Source organism: Leucoraja erinacea, chromosome 14, assembly GCF_028641065.1.
Source record: "Leucoraja erinacea ecotype New England chromosome 14, Leri_hhj_1, whole genome shotgun sequence".
Taxonomy (NCBI): domain Eukaryota; kingdom Metazoa; phylum Chordata; class Chondrichthyes; order Rajiformes; family Rajidae; genus Leucoraja; species Leucoraja erinaceus.
Genome location: NC_073390.1, coordinates 20,478,009 through 20,499,306, shown reverse-complemented (window position 1 = coordinate 20,499,306; position 21,298 = coordinate 20,478,009). Strand labels below are relative to the sequence as shown.

General features: G+C 45.3%; 1 protein-coding gene across 2 annotated transcripts; it reads left to right on the top strand.

Annotated features, from left to right (window-relative positions):
- Positions 1-928: 928 nt before the first annotated feature.
- Positions 929-21,289, top strand: clrn1 (clarin 1). 2 transcript variants are annotated; one of them, XR_008724552.1, is made up of 4 exons: positions 929-2,114; positions 13,893-14,072; positions 17,932-18,995; positions 19,038-21,289. XR_008724552.1 is itself a non-coding variant. In XM_055645734.1 (3 exons), the coding sequence occupies exons 1-3, from the start codon at positions 1,862-1,864 to the stop codon at positions 18,195-18,197; spliced, it is 699 nt and encodes a 232-aa protein (XP_055501709.1). In that variant the 5' UTR covers positions 929-1,861; the 3' UTR covers positions 18,198-21,289. The 2 variants fall into 2 exon arrangements, 1 of the variants encoding a protein (XP_055501709.1); XM_055645734.1 differs by having other exon boundaries at positions 17,932-21,289.
- The last annotated feature ends 9 nt before the right edge of the window (positions 21,290-21,298 follow it).

Sequence of the window (21,298 nt, the reverse complement as noted above, 5' to 3'; positions counted from 1 at the left end):
GTGGAGCACCAATAATCCTGCTGGCGGTCTTCACAATCCTGTCTAGTTGGTGCCGATCATACGCCTTGCAGCTCCCGAACCAGGAAGTGATGCCGTAGGTCAATGTGCTCTCGATTGTCCCCCTATAAAAAGTCCGTAGGTGTGTAGTGGGGAGACCTGTGGGGAGGTCTAATGTTCAGCGCAAGATAAAGTCCATAAAAGTCCGATTAGAAGTAGTTCATAGGACTCCAATGAGGTAGATGGTAGGTCAGAACTGCACTTTAGTTGGTGAGAGGACGGTTCAGTTGCCAGCTGGTAAGAAACTGCCCCTGAACCTGGAGGGTGTGCGTTTTCTCACTTCTGTACCTCTTGCCTGATAGGAGAGAGGAGAAGAGGGAGGGACCCAGATTGAGACCGGTCCTTGGTTATGTTGGTGGCCTTGCCAAGGCAGCATAATGTGTAGATAGAGTCAATGGGAGGGAGGTTGGTTTGCGTGATGGTCTGGACTGTGTCCACAACTCTCGGCTTTCTTTGATGGAGCAGTTCCCAAACCATGTTGTGATGTATTCCTGGCCAGTTATCCCTCAGTCAACATTTATAAAGAAGACGAAAGTCAAAATAACTTTGAGGCTGGGTCTCTGGCACTGTGAGGTGCAGTTCTACCCACAGCTCCACCGAGTGAGTCACGAGTGTTCCTTTGACACACACCACTGAAAACACCACTAAAATTATGAGACAAAGGAACTGCAGATGCTGGTTTACAACAAAAATGCTCAAAGTGCTGGAGTAACTCAGTGGGTCAGGCAGCATCGCTGGAGAACATGGAGAGGTGATGTTGCAGGTCAGAACCCTTCTTCAGACTGAAGAAGGATCCAGACCTGAAGCATCATCTGTCCATGGTCTCCAAAGATGCTACTTGACCCGGGTCAAGTTACTCCAGGACATTGCGTCCTTTTCCCCCCACTAAAATTACACAATTCAAGGATTAGCCCATAGCTGAGGATTCTCTTTGCTGAAGATCATCTGAAGATGCACCAGTTTAACTTTGCTCCGTTTTTAGGCATTTCAAGAGTTTTATAGATACAGCTCGGAAACTGGCCCTTCGGCCAGCCGGGTCCACACCGACTAGCGATCTCCCCGTACACTACACACTAGGGACAATTTACAATTGTCACCGAAGCCAATTAACCTACAAACGGCATGTTTTTGGAGTGTGGGAGGAAACCGGGGCACCCGGAGAAAACCAATGCGGTCACTCACAGGGAGAAGGTACAAATGCAGGATCGAACCCGGCCCTGTGAGGCAGCAACACTACCGCTGCGGCACCATGACGCCCAAGACATCAAAGACACTTTGTATCTTCATTTATTGCATTTATGTTTCTTGTATTAATTGTGTGGTTGCATTACCGTGCCTGCAAAGCTGCAGCGAGTAAGATGTTAATTGCTCCTTTCCCCATGGATGGTTTGACAGATAATCTTGACGCTTGATATATTTCTTGTGGAAATGAGGAGGGCTCTCTATTCTGGTCCACTGGTCCAATCAGATTCGTAGCAAAGTAGGACGGGGAGGAGGCAGGGACAAAGCGACATGGTCACATTACACGAGAGAGGTTTCTCGATGTAACCTGAACCCTTCTTGTTGTTACCCCGTGAAGGTCGGGAGATCTTGTGGACAATTAGCGACAGCAAACTCGTTTAGAAAGTCTGCAAGCAGCACAATTTAGCTGGGCTATTGAATTGTTCCATCATCCACCCAGCAGCTTAAAGATGTTCTTCCAATGACTTCTTGTAGCGGACTGAGAGGGAGCTCGATATTCGATACAGTTGAGGATTAAACTGTAAAGTGACAAGTTTAGGAAAGTTTGCAGGCGAGGGGTGAGATGGCCAATAGGCAAAAGCGGGTGATTTTCACCGGAGGGGCTTTATTGAGCTTCGCCTCTGTTTTGACCGCCCTGGTGGCTCTGGGCACTCAGTCCTGGGTCGAAGGAACCTTGCTGTGTAAGACCGGCGTGCAACTTGTCAACGCCTCGGGAGCAGAGCTACACAAATTCATTGGGGCCATCAGTTACGGCATGTTCCACGGCCAGAGACTCCGAGAATGTGGTCTCGGCGGGCGACACTTCCAAATTACCTGTGAGTACCTGTACTACTTGTCCTGTACAATCGGGGATACGATGACTCGGTGCGTCCGCGCTTAACTCGTCTGACAATTGTCTTAGCGTGGAAACCTCTTAGAATATGACACCAAACACGTGTATTTATGGATACCACAACATATAGACACAAAAAGCTGGAGTAACTCAGCGGGTCAGGCAGCATCTCTGGAGAAAACGAATAGGTGACGTTTCGGGTCGAGACCCTTCTTCAGACTGAGAGTCAGGGGAGAGGGAAACGAGAGATGTGAAAAGGTACATAGAACAAATTAATGAAAGGACAAATTAAAGCCAGCAACAATGATAAGGAAAGGTGGAGCCCACAACGGTCCATTGTTGGCTTGGGGAAGGTGATAACGAGTGATACAATCAGTGAAATTCAGCAGGATGACAGTGAATTTAGTAGCACGACTAGGGTGGGGGAGGGGCAGAGAGAGAATGGATGCAAGGGTGCCTGGTTAGATAAATCAATATTCATACCTCTGGGTTTAAGAGGGAACTGCAGATGCTGGAGAATCGAACCTTCATACCTCTGGGTTGTGGATACCTCAGCTTATTGGAATATTTAGAGAAAATATTTCTCTGTACAAAACATTTAGACAAATACGTGGATAGGATACATTTAGAGGGATAAGGGCCAAATAAATGCAGGCAGGTGGGACATGTTGGTCGCTGTGGGCAAGTCGGGCCGAAGGGCCTGTTTCTATGCTGTATGATGCTACAACTCTAGTTTTATAGGAGGGAAAGGAAATTGATGATTGTAGTTCCAAAATGTATTAAAATTCCTGAACTCAAACATTATAAAAATGGGAAATTTTGGTTAGCTGCTGAGTCCACGGCTATTTAGTGCAATGATCAGTCTTGGAGCATCTTTGACCAAATGGGATGCAAACATTAAAGGGAAATTATTGGTAGACAAAATTGCTGGAGAAACTCAGCGAAGGAAATAGCGAAACTATGGAGCGAAGGAAATAGGCAACGTTTCGGGCCAAACTCCTTCTTCAGTTGCCTATTTCCTTCGCTCCATAGATGCTGCCGCACCCGCTGAGTTTCTCCAGCAATTTTGTCTACCTTCGATTCTCCAGCATCTGCAGTTCCATCTTGAACAAAGGTAAATTATTATCTATCATTGAGATCCATTTCAGGATCCCAATTAATGTGAGATTAAAATCCATGATGAAAGTTCAATTAAATGAAGATTATTTTCATGTTACATATGTGGTGCATAGAAAACATAGAAAATCAACAAGTATGGGAGAAACAAAGAACTGCAGGTGCCGGTTTACAAAGAGGAGTGCATGAGTAATTCAGCAGGTCAGACAGCATCTCCGGGGAACATGGATTGGTGATGTTTTGGGTCGGGACCCTTCTTCAGACTGTCTGAAGTAAGTTCCCGACCCAAAACATGTTCTGATGTTCTCCAATGATGCTGCCTGATCCATTGAGACACTCCAGCACATTGTGTCTTTTTTTGTAAACCAGCATCTACAGTTCCTTGTATCTAGATGAGGTCCAAGAGCTTTTTTTTAAGTTTGGACTTGTGGTGGACAGGGTAGAATGGTGGTAAATGACCTAGGAGGACTTTAATTAACCACACACAGTCAGATCAGAATAGACCAAAACATTTACCCTGGGTGGAAATGTCAAAGACTCAAGGGCATAGCTTTAAGGTGAGAAGGGCAAAGCTTAAAGGAGATGTGCGGGGCAAGTCTTTTACACAGGGGTGCCAACATTGGGTGAGAGTTGAGAGTGAGAAATTGCGAGGGAGCGTAGCAACCGAGGGGGGGAGGGTGTGGGAGGGGATGCGAGTGTGAGCCCATAGTAGGCTCCCTGAGGCGGCACTCACCCGGTCCGCTCCTGGCTCCGGGCCGGGGTTAAAACTCCATGGGGTGTGGACAGAGCGGTCGACGGACATAGAGCCGCCGGAGGTGAGGGTGGGAGGTGTGTGTCGTGCCTCAGGGGGTTAGGGGGAGGGGGGTTGGTGCTGATAGTTTGATAGCCCTGCTTTAAACCAATCCCCTCTAGTGCTTGAATCACATATCCTGGGAAAAAGACTATGCATTCACCTGATATTCCCCTCATGGTTTTTACTCATCTCTAAAACAATTTTTGCTTTATTTTGAACTTTCAGCACCCGCAGATATTTGAGCGTGAGAAATTTTGTCATCAGCGTGAGAGCATGAGAATTTTGTGAAATGCGTGAGTCTTACGCTCAATGTGTATGAGTTGGCAGTCCTGCTAATAATGCAAACATTTTATGCAAGTTCCAATTGTTTGGACAATAATCACTTATTACTGCTTTATAACAGTTAAGTTACTTTAAGACCATTTCAAAAATGATGGCACTCAACAATCAACTAACAAATTAAACAAACTAAAAAGAAATAACATGTTCCCTTTCCTGACTCAACCTCATAAGTACGTTAACGCTGTTAACAGAGCAAAGGGACATTAATCTCAAGAATCAAAATGGGGAAAGTGGGGGCAATTTTGCTTAAATGGTAATTCTAAGCCCATTCAGATCTTCATAGAGTCAGAGTTATACAACATGTACATGGCTGGCACAATTTGTCAATAATGATCAAGTTGCATTCTGCGTGCCCAAGGACTGGCTGCCGTTCCCAGATCAGCTCGCGTCCCAGGGACTGGCTGCAGTTCTCATGTCGGCTCGCCTGCCCCGACCCTGCGAAAACGAATTGAAAAAAAACGTGGTTTTACGGGTTACGGGCCGGATTCAGCCCGTGTGCCGTAGGTTGCCGAACCCTGTCCTAGATGTTTGGCCTCATTGTGGTCCTCCCCATGTTTTACAACCGATTCACCTGGTTAGTTTTATCTCCGGCTGCTTCATGTTGTCGGCGGCTGCACATCCAACCAAGAAAGAAGAGAAGAGAAGAGATGCGACGTCACTCACAGCCGCCAACTGATGCGCCTCCCCAGACTGCACAGATCGTTGTGATGTGGCGCAAAAAGACAAACTGTGCAGGGACTGAAGACAGCGTGAGAATTCTGTCATCAGCGTGAGAATTGGCTGAAATGCGTGACTCTCACGCTCAAAGTGTGAGAGTTTGCAGCCCTGTCTAAGGCCAGGATATGACAACAGACGCACAGGGAGACACATACACAAAGGAACACACACACACACAGGGAGACACACACACACACACACACACACACACACAGACAGACACACACACACAGGGAGACAGACACACACACACACACTCAGGGAGACAGACACACATACACAGGGAATCAGACACACACACACACACACGAGGAGACAGACACACATACACAGGGAATCAGACACACACACACACACACACACACACACAGGGAGACAGACACACACACAGGGAGACAGACATACACACACAGGGAGACAGACAGACACACACATGGGGAGACACACACACACACACACACATGCACACACACACACACACGGGGAGACACACACACACACAGGGAGACACAGCCCACACACACACACACACACACAAGACACACACACACACACACACACAGGGAGACACACACACACACACGGGAAGACACACACACACACACACACACACACACAGGGAGACACACACAGACGCACACACACACAGGGAGATACACACAGAAAGGCACACACACACACAAGGAGACACACACAGGGAAACAGACACACACACACCTTTCCTTCCCCCCCCCATCCATCCTCCCCCTCCCTCTCTTTCCTCACCCTCCCTCATTTTCCTCACGCTTCCTCTTTCTTCCCTTTCTCCTTCCCTTCCTTCAATCCCCTTACTACATTCCCTCCCCCTGTCTCTCTTTTCCTCCATCCCTCCCTTTTTTTCTTTCTCTCTCTCTTTCTCCCCTCCCTCTCTTTCCCCGGCCGTCTGGTGGGCACGGTGTAGCGTGGATTGGCGGCGTTAGTGCTGCCGTGTGAGTTGAAGGGCAGGAGGGAGGGAGGGAGCGAGGTTGCCTTGGCAGCCGGAAGCACAGCGCTCACAGACGGCGCACAAAAGCGCTGACACCCGCTGCCCGGGACCGACGCGCTTCCCCAATCCATGCAGATCACTATCATGTGGCACAAAGAGACAAACTGTGCAGCAAAGATCCCATAGCTCCGCTATAGGGTCTTTGCTGTGCAGGGACTGAAGACAGCCTGTCAGCGTGAGAATTCTGTCTTCAGCATGAGGGCGTGAGAATTGGCTGAAATGCGTGAGTGTCACGCTCAAAGCGTGAGAGTTGGCAGCCCTGTTTACACAAAGAGTGCTGGATGCCTGGAATGTGCTGCCAGGGGTGGTGGAGGCAGATACAATAGTGGCATTTAAAAGGCTTATAGATAGGTACGTGGATATGCAGGGAATGGAGGGATGTAGATCATGTGCAGACAAAGGAGATTAGTTTAACTTGGGATCATGTTTGGAGCAGACACTCTGGGCCGAAGAGCCTGTTCCTGTGTTATACCGGGACTATGTTGTACATTCACACCTTTATTTACACTGCTTACTCTTCAGTACCACAACATGCCCCAGTTCCATCACCTAAAGCTGCTCTCAATGTCCTCACTAAACAAATTGGTTGTTTCACAAACGCATCTTCCTTGTTCTCTTTCTAAGCCAAACTGACAGCTCGCCTGTGATTTATGGATGATATATTTTGGGCGCGGCACAGTGGTGCAGAGTTGCTGCCTTACAGCGCCAGAGACCCTGGTTCGATCCTGACTACGGGTGCTGTCTGTACCAAGTTTGTACATTCTCCCTGTGACCTGCATGGGTTTCCTCCGGATGCTGTGGTTTCGCCCCACACTGCAAAGGCATACAGGTTTGTTGGTTAAATGGCCTCGCTAAAAGTGTAAATTGTCCCTAGTGTATAGGATAGTGCTGGAGTACGGGTGATCGCTGGTCAGCACGGACTCAGTGGGTCGAAGGGCCTGTTTCCATGCTGTATCTCTAAACTAAACTAAATTAAATTTATGAACAGTTTATGGTACAGGCAACTGTCTATAATGGATTGGGAGCACTCTGTACAAAAGCATGATACTAATCAGGGTGAGTAGATCCTCAACAAACATCACAAACTGAATTCAGACATGGATAATGCCATCGGAGTCATCGAGCCGTACAGCATGGAAACAGGCCCTTTGGTCCAACATGTCCATGCTGGCAAACATGCCCCATCTACTCTAGCCCTACCTGGCCTTGTTTGGCCCATATCCCTCTAAACCTTTCCTATTGTAGAATCATGTTTCATGGAAATAGGCCCTTCGGCCCAACTTACCCATGCTGACAAAGGTGTTCCATCTCCAGTAGTCCCACCTGTCTGTGTTTGACCCTTGTCCCTTTAAACCTTTCCTGTCATAATCATAGAGTCATGCAGCACAGAAACAGTCTTCCAGCCCAGCTTGCCCATGGTACGTCCACTCTCGTTATACCTGTCTGCGTTTGGCTCATATATTTCTAAACCTTTTCTATCCTTGTACCTGTCTGAATGCCTTTTAAATATTGTTATAATTTCTGCCTCAACCACTCCCTATGGCAGCTTGTTGCATAGACCCCCCACTTTCTGTGTGAAAAAGTTGCCCCTCAGATTCCTATTAAATTTTTCCCCTTTCACCTTACATCGTATAGGTGCAAAGAGATCCTTCTGCAGTTGTACAGAGCCCTAGTGAGACCACACCTGGAGTATTGTGTGCAGTTTTGGTCCCCTAATTTGAGGAAGGACATTCTTGCTATTGAGGGAGTGCAGCGTAGGTTTACAAGGTTAATTCCCGGGATGGCGGGATTGTCATATGCTGAGAGAATGGAGCGGCTGGGCTTGTAAATCTGGAGTTTAGAAGGATGAGAGGGTGGCTTATTGAAACATATTAGATCATTAAGGGTTTGGACACGCTAGAGGCAGGAAACATGTTCCCCATGTTGGGGCAGTCCAGAACCAGGGGCCACAGTTTAAGATTAAGGGGTAGAACATTTAGAACAGAGACGAGGAAACACTTTTTCTCACAGGAGAGAGTTGTGAGTCTGTGGAATTCTCTGCCTCAAAGGGTGGTGGAGGCCGGTTCTCTGGATACTTTCAAGAGAGAGCTAGAAAGGGCTCTAAAGATATTGGAGTCAGGGGATATGGGGAGAAGGCAGAAACGGGGTACTGATTGGGGATGATCAGCCATGATCACATTGAATGGCACTGCTGGCATGATGGGCCGAATGGCCTACTCCTGCACCTATTGTCTATTGTCTATTGCCTATCATCTCTGTCCTCTGATTCTTGAATCTCTGTACCTGCCCAAATGTCTTTCAAATCTTCATCAAAGTGTGTGCAATTTCACTTCTGTCTACATTTGGTGTGGATAGGCATCACAATCAGCTTGGGGAAAGGTGGCCAAAAGAGTCTGTATCTGTGTTGTCAATTCTCTGAATACAGTAAACCCTCTCAATAACGGACCTCTGTGTAGTAGATTTCAGTTATAGTGGACCGAGGTTCCCGTTACACGGCCCCTTACATCCACCAGTTACCCACCGAGCTGGCGCCACATAGCGGGAGTTTCCGGTTGTGGAGAGAGGGAGCAGCAGGGAGGCGGCGTGTGGGGCTAGGAGTTCTGCGGCTCTCCACCCCACCCCACCACCTTCCCTCCCCAACAGCGAATATCTTTCCTCCAGGCCTTGGCTTAAACTTTTACCCCCTCACTCGGTTATAGCAGGTAATCAACAATAACGGATACCATCCTCCCCTCCCCTGCCCATGGTCCATTATAGCGAGGGGTTAATGTATTAGACAAAGCTTTCGTATAAAAGTATGCTTAGTATACCAATTAAAAAATCCAATTCCTTAATCAATAAGGACCATTCCTTTAGATTACAATTGCTCTCAGTAAAATAATGTATTGACAGCTGTTATATCACATCATTAAGTTGGAAGAATAATTGGGAAAAAAACAGGATGGTTTACAAGGCACAAATCTCTGTAAATTGTAGCTACCAAATTGGCCTATGGATTGCATTGAACCTGTCAGGCACGCGTTAATGAGTGATTGAAATTCATATCACTTGGGGGCAGCTATTCCCTTTGGGGTGATGTAGTGCTGCTGGCAGTCAAAGGATATCAGGTTTGGATGTGCATAAACAAGATGCTGAATTTACTGCTTGTTGTCAGATCCCCAGGGCCAGCTTAATGGTTTTTCAACGTAGAGGAAGCGTCACTCAAAATTTATGAATTGGCTAACTAACGTCTCAGAGGAAATCAGTGGGGTCGTGCAATCCGTGAACATGCGTTCCCTCCAGATTAGCCAAGTCATCGTGAATTGGTGGGGGAATGGATGTTTTCAATTATTTAATCTGGTCAGAAACATAGACATCGGCATTGGGTTCCGGGTTCGATCCTGACAACTGCTGTCTGTGCAGAATTTGTATGTTCCAAGTGATTTGAAGCACCTTTTATATCTATTTTTAAGTTGATTTGAGACCAATTCATATGGGATGAGACCAATATTCCAAATTGGTTTCATCGATCCACCTTGCCAGCAGGTAGATAAAGATTGGATATTCAGATTATTATATTCATGTTCGTTCATAGTTGCTCTTGTACAACATCTCACTTTCCATCCCACATGGATTTTACATTGCATTAAAGTATTTTCTCGCTTAAAAATAACTACTCCTTAAGTTCAGAAGGATATGGGGGGGCCTCATTGAAACATACTGAATAGTGAAAGGCCTGGATAGAGGGAATGTGGAGAGGATGTTTGCATTAGTGGAAGAGTCTAAGACCAGAGGGCATAGACTCAGAATAACAGGACGTACTTTTAGAAAGGAAATGAGGAGGAATATCTTTAGTCAAAGGGTGGTGAATCTGTGGAATTTGTTGCCACAGATGGCTGTGGAAGCCAAGCCAATGGATATTTTTAAGGTGGGAATTGATAGGTTCTTGATTAGTAATGCCCCTGTCCCACTTAGGAAACCTGAACGGAAATCTCTGGAGACTTTGTGCCCCACCCAAGGTTTCCGTGCGGTTTCCAGAGGTTTTTGTCAGTCTCCCTACCTGCTTCCACTACCTGCAACCTCCGGCAACCACCTGCAACCTCACGGAAACCTTGGGTGGGGCGCAAAGTCTCCAGAGGTTTCCGTTCAGGTTTCCTAAGGGACAGGGGCATAAAGGTGTCAGGCTTATGGAGGGAAGGCAGGAGAATGGGGTTGAGAGGGAAAGATAGATCAGCCATGATTGAATGGTGGAGCACATTTTGTGGGACAAATGGCCTAAATCAGCTCCCATAACCTATCAACTTATGAACGATACACATATGAATTCTGAATTAGAGAATCCACAATTTGTGTTTTAGCTCAGTTTGTGATGTTGCCATTCTAAACTGGAATTTCCAATTCCAATTCCAATTACCTTCCACACTCAAAAGACGTACAGGTTTACAGGTTGTAAGGGAAGAAGCAGCAGATGCAGGTTTACACCGAAAATAGACACAAAATACTGGAGTAACTCAGCGGGTCAGGCAGCATCCCTGGGGAAAAGGGATAGGTGACACTTCGGGTTGAGACCTGAAACGTCGCCTATTCCTTTTCCCCACAGATGCTACCCACCCATTGAGTTACTCCAGCAATTTGTGCCCATTTTCAAGTTTGTAGTTTAATTGGCTTCTGAAAATTGTAAATTGTCCCTAGTGTGTAGGATAGTGCTAGTGACTGAGGTGATCAGTGGTCGGTACGGACTCGGTGGGCTGAAGGGCCTGTTTCCACTGCATCTCCAAAAGCTAAAAGTAATGAAGGTTATTATACATTTACAGTGGACATGTTGAGAGAATGGAATTTGCTGTAAAGGCCAGGAAAATCACAATCTTTTTTTGGGCCTGTCATCCATTAACATTCACCATTCGTATATGACGCCAGTTTGCTTTAGATTCTCACTATTTTCCAGATTTCAGATAAACAGTTTAGAAAGAAGTACCTCCTACAGCAGCTGAGCAGAAATTACATTTCATCTACAGCCAGCTCTGCCCTCCATTAATGTTTGCTGCTTCATTTCCTTTGCCATTCATATTGTGTTTTCATCCGTGAATTTAAATGCAGCCCAGTAATTCAGTGCCTGAATTATGGCATTTCACTGAATCTGACATGGCTTGTGAATAAAGGTTGAGTTCATTAAAATAATTAATAAGGAAGTTAAGTTGTATTTTTGACAAGTGGACGGCTCAGCAAGACGGTACCAACAGATGAATTTGTAACATGCAATAAAGCGCCCTCTTGCTAATATATTTTATTTAGTTTCATTTAGAGAAGCAGCATAGAAACAGGCCCGTGGGCCGACTGAGTACGCGCCAACCAGTGTTCACCCGTATACTAGTCCTGGATAGACTTGGCTTGTACTCGCTAGAATTTAGAAGATTGAGGGGGGATCTTATAGAAACTTACAAAATTCTTAAGGGGTTGGACAGGCTAGACGCAGGAAGATTGTTCCCGATGTTGGGGAAGTCCAGAACAAGGGGTCACAGTTTAAGGATAAAGGGGAAATCTTTTAGGACTGAGATGAGAAAAACATTTTTTACACAGAGAGTGGTGAATCTCTGAAATTCTCCGCCACAGAATGTAGTTGAGATCAGTCATTGGCTATATTTAAGAGGGAGTTAGATGTGGCCCTTGTGGCTAAAGGGATCAGGGGGTATGGAGAGAAAACAGGTACAGGATACTGAGTTGGATGATCAGCCATGATCACATTGAATGGCAGTGCAGGCTCGAAGGGCCGAATGGCCTACTCCTGCATCTATTTTCTATGTTTCTATCCTACACACTAGGGACAATTTACAGAAGCTAATCAACCTACAAACCTGTATGTCTTTGGAGTGTAGGAGGAAACCGGAGCACCCGGAGAAATCCCACGTGGTCACAGGGAGAATGCACAAACTCCGTACAGACAGCACCCGGGGTCTGGATCGAACCCAGGTCACTGATGCTGTAAGGCAGCAACTCTACCGCTGCACCACTGTGCCGCCCTTTAGGTGGAGGCACTGCAAAAACAAAGACTTGCCAAAGCCCTCTGCACCCAATGAGACTTGAAGTGAATTTGGTCTATTCATTCATCTTGGAGTCGAGCCAGACAGTTTGTACATGGGACGTTTCCACAAACAGCACTGCGTGACTGACTGAGCCCACTGGACTAGCCATTCATAAACAAAATAAAGCAGGTACTGGTGATCTGAAATTCAACCAAAAACACTGGAAATACATGGCAACAAAAGTGAAATTGTGAGGTTTTGTTACTGTTATAAGGCCATAAGTGATAGGAGCAGAATTAGGCCATTTGGACCATCAAGTCTACTCCACCATTCAATCATTGCTGATCTATCTCTTCCTTCTAACCCCATTCTCCTGCCTTCTCCCCATAACTCTTGACACCCGTACTTATCAATAATCTACCTATCTCTGCCTTAAGAATTGTTGTACAAGACATTGCTGAGTCTACATTTGGAGTATTGTGTTCAGTATTGTTCATCCTGTTACGGGAAATATGTTGGTAAAGCCAGAAAGGGTGCAGAGAAGATTTCCTCCCACATTTCCTCCCAGGTTTCCTCCCACACTCCAAATACGTACAGGTTTGAAGGCTAATTGGCTTGGTAAATTTGTAAATTGTCCCTAGTGTGTCTAGGATAGTGTTAGTGCTGAGCGGGGATCGCTGGTCGGCGCAGACTCGGTGGCTGAAGAGCCTGTTTCCACGCTGTATTTCCAAACCAAACTAAACTAAAACTGGGGAGATTATTTGCCAGACGAGGAGAAAAATGGACAAGCAGTCACTTTAAAAAGAACGACGTGTCACGGTTAATTAACAGCTGATAGTAAATGCTGCTCTTCTGAGTCTCCTTCTGGGTCACTGATTCATCTCCAAAAGCCACCTGCTGCCTTGGGAAAGGCTGTAATTATCTTTAAACACATGTTCTACATTTGCAAAGTGAATGAGTTAAGGGAATTCAATGCCTTTCAGCTTCTTGAAGGTGCTTGGAGGGATATTTGTTAGCTACGTCGTTATAAATTGTTGGATTTACATTACTTTATACTTTTGATATACGATATACCACGAGTGGCGGTAGGCAGTAGATAGGACTCTTTAATGAAATGTTATAACTTTGTCGGTGCCAAAACGTGGTGACACTTGTAAACTGCCTGGGTGAGGTTGGCTGTATGATTTTACCGGGTTGTATGCAAAGCAAAACATTTTACTGGTACATGTTACAATAAAGTATCATTGAATCATTGAATTGAATAATTGATTCATAGAATGATTGAAATTGAGTACGTTTAGTTTTAGTTTAGTTTAGAGATACAGCCCAGAAACAGGCCCTTCGGCCCACCGAGTCCGCACCGACCAACGATCCCCACACACTAATACTATCCTACACACACACTTGGGACAATTTACATTTTATACCAAACTAATTAACTTACAAACCTGTATATCTTTGGAATGTGGGAGGAAACCGAAGATCTCGGAGAAAACCCACGCAGTCACCGGGAGTGCGTACAAACTCCGTACAGACAACTCCCGTAGTCAGGATCGAACCCGGGTCTCCGGTGCTGCAAGTGCTGTAAGGCAGAAACTCTACCGCTGCGCCACCATGATACCCTGAGACAGTTTCTTTCATCTTTCAGGCATTGGGGGTGTAAATTTGATTTGGATATCTGTACAATGAACTCAGCAGCATATGTACCCGCACAATCGAGAAGGGAATAAAACAATACAGCTCCCTAAACACATGGTGTCTCTTTTGCAGTTTTTCCAACCCTTTTGGACGGCATACCTGCAGGACTTCACGTACTGGTTCTACTGTTTGCTGCAGCAGCCATTGTGTTTGCGCTGGTGGCCACTGGATTCTTCATGTTCAATGCTTTTGGAAGACCTTACGAGACCCTCCATGGTCCTGTGGGCTTGTACCTCTGGAATGCCATTGCATGTAAGTACCTTGGGGATCAATAAAATGGTGCTCCCTTTGCCAGGCGATGTACATGCTTTCTTCAGCAGGTGTGAAGGCTTCAAGCTCGCAACCGAGGTAACGCATACGTTGCCTGACAATTGTCAACCAGGTCAAACCCAGATGGATCCAATTCTGAATTGTACAAAAGTGGTCCAGTGGCTCAGCAGTAGAACTACTGCTTCACAGTGCCAGAGACCTGGGTTCGATCCTCACCTCAGATGCTGCCCATGTAGAGTTTGCACGTTCTCCCTGTGTGCACGTGGGTTTCCACTGGGTGCCCCGGTTTCCTTCCACATCCCAAAGACGTACAGTTTTGCAGGTTAATTGGCCTCTGTATTTTTGTACCCTGTAGTGTAAATCCCCCTAGCGTGTGGGATGCGAAAGTGGGATAACGTAGAGCTAGTGTACGGGGTGATCGATGGTCTGTTTCTATGCTGTATCTCTGAGCTGAAAATTGCTGATCACATTTTGCACTCCAAGTGAATTGAGTAACACCCAAAAAAAATGACATGATTGAATTTGAAAACCTCTCCAGTTGATTTGGAGATAACAAGTGGTTGATTGTGTGTCATCGGATTGGAAATAAATTAATTATTTTGTCTTATCCCTTAAAACCCCATGAAAGATACACATTTAACCAAGTGCTAAATTGGTCAAAGTGATTTACAACATCTGCAAATGTTTTTGGCCTGATAATGTTATATAAACCACTCAATTTGTCTCTCTCTTTGAGTACATTCCATGAAAGCTACTTGAGACACCACACCAGTGCGCCACTTCATTGGGAAATTGACACTATTGCCACTTCACATGGTAATAAAATCACTCATGTTGTTCAGATCCACAGTACTGAGCCTTTTGCAGCAATGAGTGGCAGTGATGTAGCTGAAATTTGTTGGTAAACACAACAATACCACAAATGACTTGAGGGCGTGTCCCACTTTCACGACCTAATTCACAACCTTTTTTACTCGTGGACATTTTTCATCAAGCTAGAAAAACGCCCCGACCTACTTGATGCCACGAGTACCTACGATTAGCATCACGACCTACCTACGACCTCCTACGACCTTGTGACGACTATGCTGCGAGTATGAGTCAAGGGAAAACTCGGCAGAGGTCGTGAATTAGTTTGTGAAAGTGGGACAGTCCCTTTAGAACATGGGATATAAAACAAGAACGGGCCCTTCAGCCCACAATGTTTGGGCTGAACATGATGCCAAGTTAAACTGATTTAATCTGCCTTTACATGTTCATAAGTCATAGGAGCAGATGTAGGCCATTTGGCCCATCGAGTCTACTCTGCCATTCAATCATGGCCGATGTATCTTTCCCTCTCAACCCCATTCTCCTGCCTTCTCATTATAAACCTACACATGCTTACCAATCAGCTATCTATCAATCTCTGCCTTAAAATACATAATCCATATCTCTCTGCTCTTTCATGTGCCTGTCTAAAAGCCTCGTAAACGCCACTTTCCCATCTGCCTCCACCACTACCCCTGACAATGCATTCCAGGCCCCCACCAGGTTTTCTCCTGGTTCTCCGGTTTGCTCCCACATTCCGTACAGGTTTCTTGTTCAATTGGCTTTGTTAAAAGTGTAAATTGTCCCTAGTGTGTAGGGTAGAACTAGTTCATGGGTAATTGCTGGTCAGCATGGGCTAGCTGGGTTGAAGGGCCTCCAGTTTCAGGGACAGTTACTTCCCAACTGTAATCAGGCAACTGAACCATCCTACCGCAACTAGAGCGAAGTCCTGAACTACCATCTACCACATTAGAGACCCTCAGACGATCTTTGATGGCTTCATCTTGCACCAAACATTATTCCCTTATCATGTATCTGTACACTGTGAATAGCTCGATGTATTGTCTTGCTGCTGACTGGGTAGCAAGCAACAGAAGCAAAAGGTATCTTGGTAAGATTTTGGTATCTTGATAAGTTATTGTTTTTTTGGTACATTGGTAAGAAATATTGTTACAAGGTCTCTTATATCAAGGTAAGTTATATTGTTTTTTATTAGTTCGGTATCTTATTGGTAGGTTATCTGGTGTGAATTTGTTTTTGTCTCTTTCAGTTTCTGTAATGGCAATCACATTTACAGTCAGCACATTACATATTCACCCCAAGATGTTTTAGTTTTATAATCCCTGTGAGCGTTTATTGATATTTGCTGAATCCAAACTCGTTCTCGTCTTTGGTCCATACGGATAAAAGGGCTCGTTCCCAGAGGAGACCTGAAGTGTCTGACCCCAACATCAAGAAAGAGAACATGGAATCACTCTCTGAATGAAGGTCCTAGAATTATAGTCATACCACATGGAAACAGGCCCTTCGGCCCAACGCCCATGCCAACCTCCACACTAGCCCATGCCAACCTGCCTGTGTTTGGCCTATATCCCTCTAAACATTTCCTATCCATGTATCCAAATGCCTTTTAAATGTTATTATAGCACCTGCCTCAACTACTTCCTCTGACAGCTCATTCCATGTACCCACCACCCTCTGTGTAAAGAACATTGTCCCTCGGGTTCTTATTAAATCTTTCCCCTCTCACCTTAAGCCTATGTCCTCTGGTTCTTGATTCCCCTGCTCGGGGCGCATTCACCCTACCTATACGCCTCATGATCGTGTACACCTCTATGAAATCATCCTTCAACCTCCAAGGAATAAAGCCCAAGCCTGATCAACCTCTCCCTATAGCTCAGCCTCTCAAGACCAGGCAACATCCTCGTAAATCTCCTCTGCACTCTTAACACTCTTAACAACATCCTTGCTGCAGCAGGGTGACCAAAACAGAACACAATACTCCAAATGTGGCCTCACGAACATGTTGTATGAAGTTTTACTTTGAAAAAGGACACTTAACCTCCTGTTTCAAAAAAATAGAATGAAAATAAAAGAATGTTCTGAACTTCTCTAAAATATAAATATGTGCTGAAACATATTTCCTTCACTGTTATGCGGCCATATTTAGACTATTGTGTTCTGTTTCGGACATCCTGTTACAGGAAAGATGTTGTCGAGCTGGAAACGGTGCAGAGAAGATTTACTAGGATGTTGCCAGGACTCGAGGTCCTGAGCTATAGGGAGAGGTTGAGCAGGCTAGGACTTTATTCCTTGGAGCGCAGGAGGATGAGGGGCTATCTTATGGAGGTGGATAAGACCATGAGAGGAATAGACTGGGTAAGTGCAGTTTATTTTACCCAGAGTATAGGAATCGAGATCCAGAGGACAATACAATACAATACAGTTTTATTCGTCACATTGCACATAAAGTGCAAGTGAAATTAATTTCCCAGCAGCGGTACAATGATAAAGAACACACAAACACAATAAAAATTTAACACAAACATCCACCACAGCATTCATCACTGTGGTGGAAGGCACAAACATTGGCCAGTCCTCCTCCATTTTCCCCCGTGGTCGGGACCTCAACCCTCCGCAGCCAATGCTGCGGGTGTCCAGATGGTAAAAGGACAAGGTTAAAGTCAAGAATAGGTTTAAGGTGAAGAGGGGAAAGATTTAATTGGAACCTGAGGGACAACTTTATTTCCACCAAGGGTGGTAGGTATATGGAACAAGCTGCCGGAGAAAGTAGTTGAAGCAGGTACTATTACAGCATTTAAAATGCTTTTGGACAGGTACACTGGATTGAGGGTTTAGAGGGATATGGGCTAAACACAGGCAAGTGGTACTAGTGTAGATGGTCGGCATGGGCAAATTCAGTCGAAGGGCCTGTTTCCACGCTGTGTGATTCCATGCCTCTATGAGACAGACTCTCTTTTCCTTTCAAGTATTATTTTAACACGGGCCTGGTTCTCTTTTTCCAATTTAGGTTCGTGTGGTTTTATGGTGATGATACTGTTTACCTCCGAAGTGAAGATTCATCGTCTGTCTGAGAAAATTGCAAATTACAAAGAAGAAAGCTTTGTCTTCAAGACATACACTGAAGTGTTTGGATATTCCTTCTGGCTTGTCTTCGCATGCACGATGATACACTGCAGTAACATACTGCTCATAAGGTCAATAGGAATCCAGTTTCCTTTCTTGATGTCAAAAAGCACCAATTCGAGCGATGGGGGAGTTGACCTAATGTACTGAACCTCTCTATCCCCAGAACTTCCCAGTCACATTTCCATATCCCCTGAGCTCTGGATAGCCTGATGTTTATGGATTGATGATTCTGACCACCCTGTGCTGTGTGATCCTGAAGTGTATATGAACTGGTCCTCTGGATAATGCAGCATGCAAGTGTCTAAGACACATCACAGGGTTGAAATTAATGTGCGGCACAGTGGTGCAGGGGTAGAGTTGCTGCCCCCCAGCGCCAGAGACCCGGGCTCATTCCTGACTACTGGTGCTGTCTGTACGGAGTTTGTACGTTTTCCCTGTGACCACATAGGTTTCCCCTAGTTGTTCGGGATTCCTCCCACGTACCAAAGACACACAGATTATAGGTTAAATGGCTTCCGTAAATAGTTCCTGGTATGTAGGATAGAATTAGTGTCGGGGGTGATTGCTAGTCAGTGCAAACATGGTGGACAGAAGGACCTGTTTTCGAGCTGTATCTCTAAACCTAAGGAACATAAGTAGGCTAGAGGAACTCAGCGGGTCAGGCAGCATCTAGGGAGGGAATAGAAAGGTGATATGTTGAGTTAGGACTACTCCTCAGACTGATTTGAATGGGGGAGGGAGGGGGAGAAAGCTGGAAAAGGTAGTTGGAGGTGGGGCAAGCCTTGGCAAATGATAGGTGGATACAAGTGTGGAAGTGGGTTGATAGAAAGATGGGTGAAGTAAGTGACAAAGGATGGAGGTGAAAAGGAGACAAAAGGGTGTCAGATAAGAAGAGGAGGTGTGAAATATAAAGTTGGGGTTTACATATCATGAGTTTGAAGAAGGGTCCCAACCTGAAACATTGTCCATCCATGAGTTTGAAGAAAGCTCCTGACCTATAATGTCACCTATCTAATGAGTCTGAAGAAGGGTCTCGGCCCAAAACATCATCTATCCACATCCATCAGAGATGCTGATGCAAGGAACTGCAAAACTTTGTTTCCAAGAAAAGTCACAAAGTGCTGAAGTTACTCGGCAGGTCAGGCAGCATCTCTGGAGAACATGGATAGGTGACGTTTCGGGTCAAGACCCTTCTTCAGATAACGTATGTGCTCTTGTCTTTGAAGATAATGATGAAACATGCCAATGTATAGCTGACTAATGTTCCAGAGTAGTCCCTTGGGGAAGAAAGTCGTTCTTTTGCGATGGTTGAATAATCTAATGTTTGGCTGATGGGTCAAATTTGACTGACTACAAGATACTGTTGCAATCAACTGTTGTAATTCTGTGTAATCTTGGTTATTAGTTTGTTGTAATTGTTGTTATGGGCGGCACAGTGGTGCAGCTGGTAGAACTGCTATCTCAGAGCATCAAAAGTCAGCTTTAATCCCGACCTCGGGTGCTGTCTGTACAGAGCTTGCACATTTTTCCCTGTGACCACGTGGGATTCCACCAGTTTCCTCCCAAATCTCAAAGACGTGCAGATTTTGTAGGTGAATTGACCTCTGTAAATTGCCCCCTAGTGTGTAGGGAGTGGATGTGAAAGTGGGATAATAGCAAACTAGTGTGAACGTGTGTTCGATGGTCGGCGTGGACACGGTGGGCCGAAGGGCCTGTTTCCGTGGTGTATCTCTTAACTAAACTAAACTAAGCAATCAGTGATGAAAGCTGAATTCCAATTTGTCAGCATCCTAAGCAAACCAATCCAGGATGAGACAGTATCTCACAGTATTATGCAGTTGATTTATAATGTGGTAAACCTTGTCCTAAATAAATTGTTTAAAAAAAATTAAGAATGCCTTGCAATTATATGTAACATGACACATGACATGATATCAGGGCACCTATTAACTAATTGCATTACCCCTGGCGGAATAAAAATAAATTAAGAGACCTACTATCTACTGCCATTGAAACCCAGCTAATCTCCAGGGTGATGAAAAAAACTAATGTTAATATGAATCATCTTTAGGCACTAACTAGTGAAGCACGGGTCCACCACTGATTTTCCAGCAACTGATGGTCCGGCACCTCCTCCAATCCGGATGAAATTTGAGAGCACACTTGAAATCTCCTCCTGGAAGTCCCCCGAAAATGTGGTACCTAGGCCAGATGTGGCATCCGCTCTCGACCTCATCAGGACTTCCGCAGTCAAATTACCAATCGGCGGGTCAAATTTGCCCCCTGAAACCAGGGCTCTGGAACTCCAGCCCAGCCGGAGTTCCAGAGTTGGTGTTGGACATCTGTGCTGGTAGCAGATGTGAAAGTGGCATGTAAGAAAAATAACCTGCAGTTTGTTATCAGAGCACATGGTGGCGACTGTGTCAAAGTTAGCAAATTGGCAAAAAAAAAACAATTAATAATTCAAGGCATTGCAAACATTAATAGATAGGAAGGAACTGCAGATGCTGGTTTAAACCGAAGATAGACACAAAATGCTGGAGTAACTGTGCGGGACAGGCAGCATCTCTGGAGCGATGGAATGGGTGACGTTTATGTATCTCCCTCTCTCCTGACATCAGTCTGAAGAAGAGTTTCGACCCGAAATGCCACGCATTCTTTCTATATGTAATGAAACTTTATATCAGACTCAAGGTTCAGACAAGAGACGACGTTACATAAAATACATTGCGTATGAACACACCACAAAATACATATACAAGCTTAGTATATTACTTATAAGAGCATCATAAATTATATACAAAAACACAATACATGATTTAAAATCCAGAATAAAAAGAGAGATCAGTGTCCTACAACGAGACCGATGTCTCCACGACTGGGATTGGAAGCGTGTGATGCTATATATATGATTTAGAGAGAAGTGGGCAAAACGCAAGGGAGGTGGGACTAGTGTAGATGGGGCATATTGGTCAGCATTGGCAAGTTGGGCTGAAGGGTCTGTTTCCACGTATTGCTCTAGTGCAAGAAGCGACGGAAGGGGTCGGGTTTGTCAAAATTCACTCAGAGGACACTCATTGCAAGAGTCAGTTGGCAAGAGTGTTTTATTGTGATAAGTCATTAGACACTTGACTTGGGACCCTTCTTCAGACACTCGGTCCGGAACTATGACTGGAATCCAGGTGAGTTATGACAGGGAGAGGCGTGGATCGGCGGGGTCTATGGTCGCTGCCGGAGTGCTGGGACCC

Excerpts from the sequence above, each read along its gene's own strand:
- clrn1 (XM_055645734.1), top strand. The coding sequence starts at position 1,862 with ATGGCCAATAGGCAAAAGCGGGTGATTTTCACCGGAGGGGCTTTATTG. Across the intron at positions 2,115-13,892 it reads GCGACACTTCCAAATTACCT|TTTTTCCAACCCTTTTGGAC; the intron begins GTGAGTACCTGT and ends TCTCTTTTGCAG. Across the intron at positions 14,073-17,931 it reads CCTCTGGAATGCCATTGCAT|GTTCGTGTGGTTTTATGGTG; the intron begins GTAAGTACCTTG and ends TTTCCAATTTAG.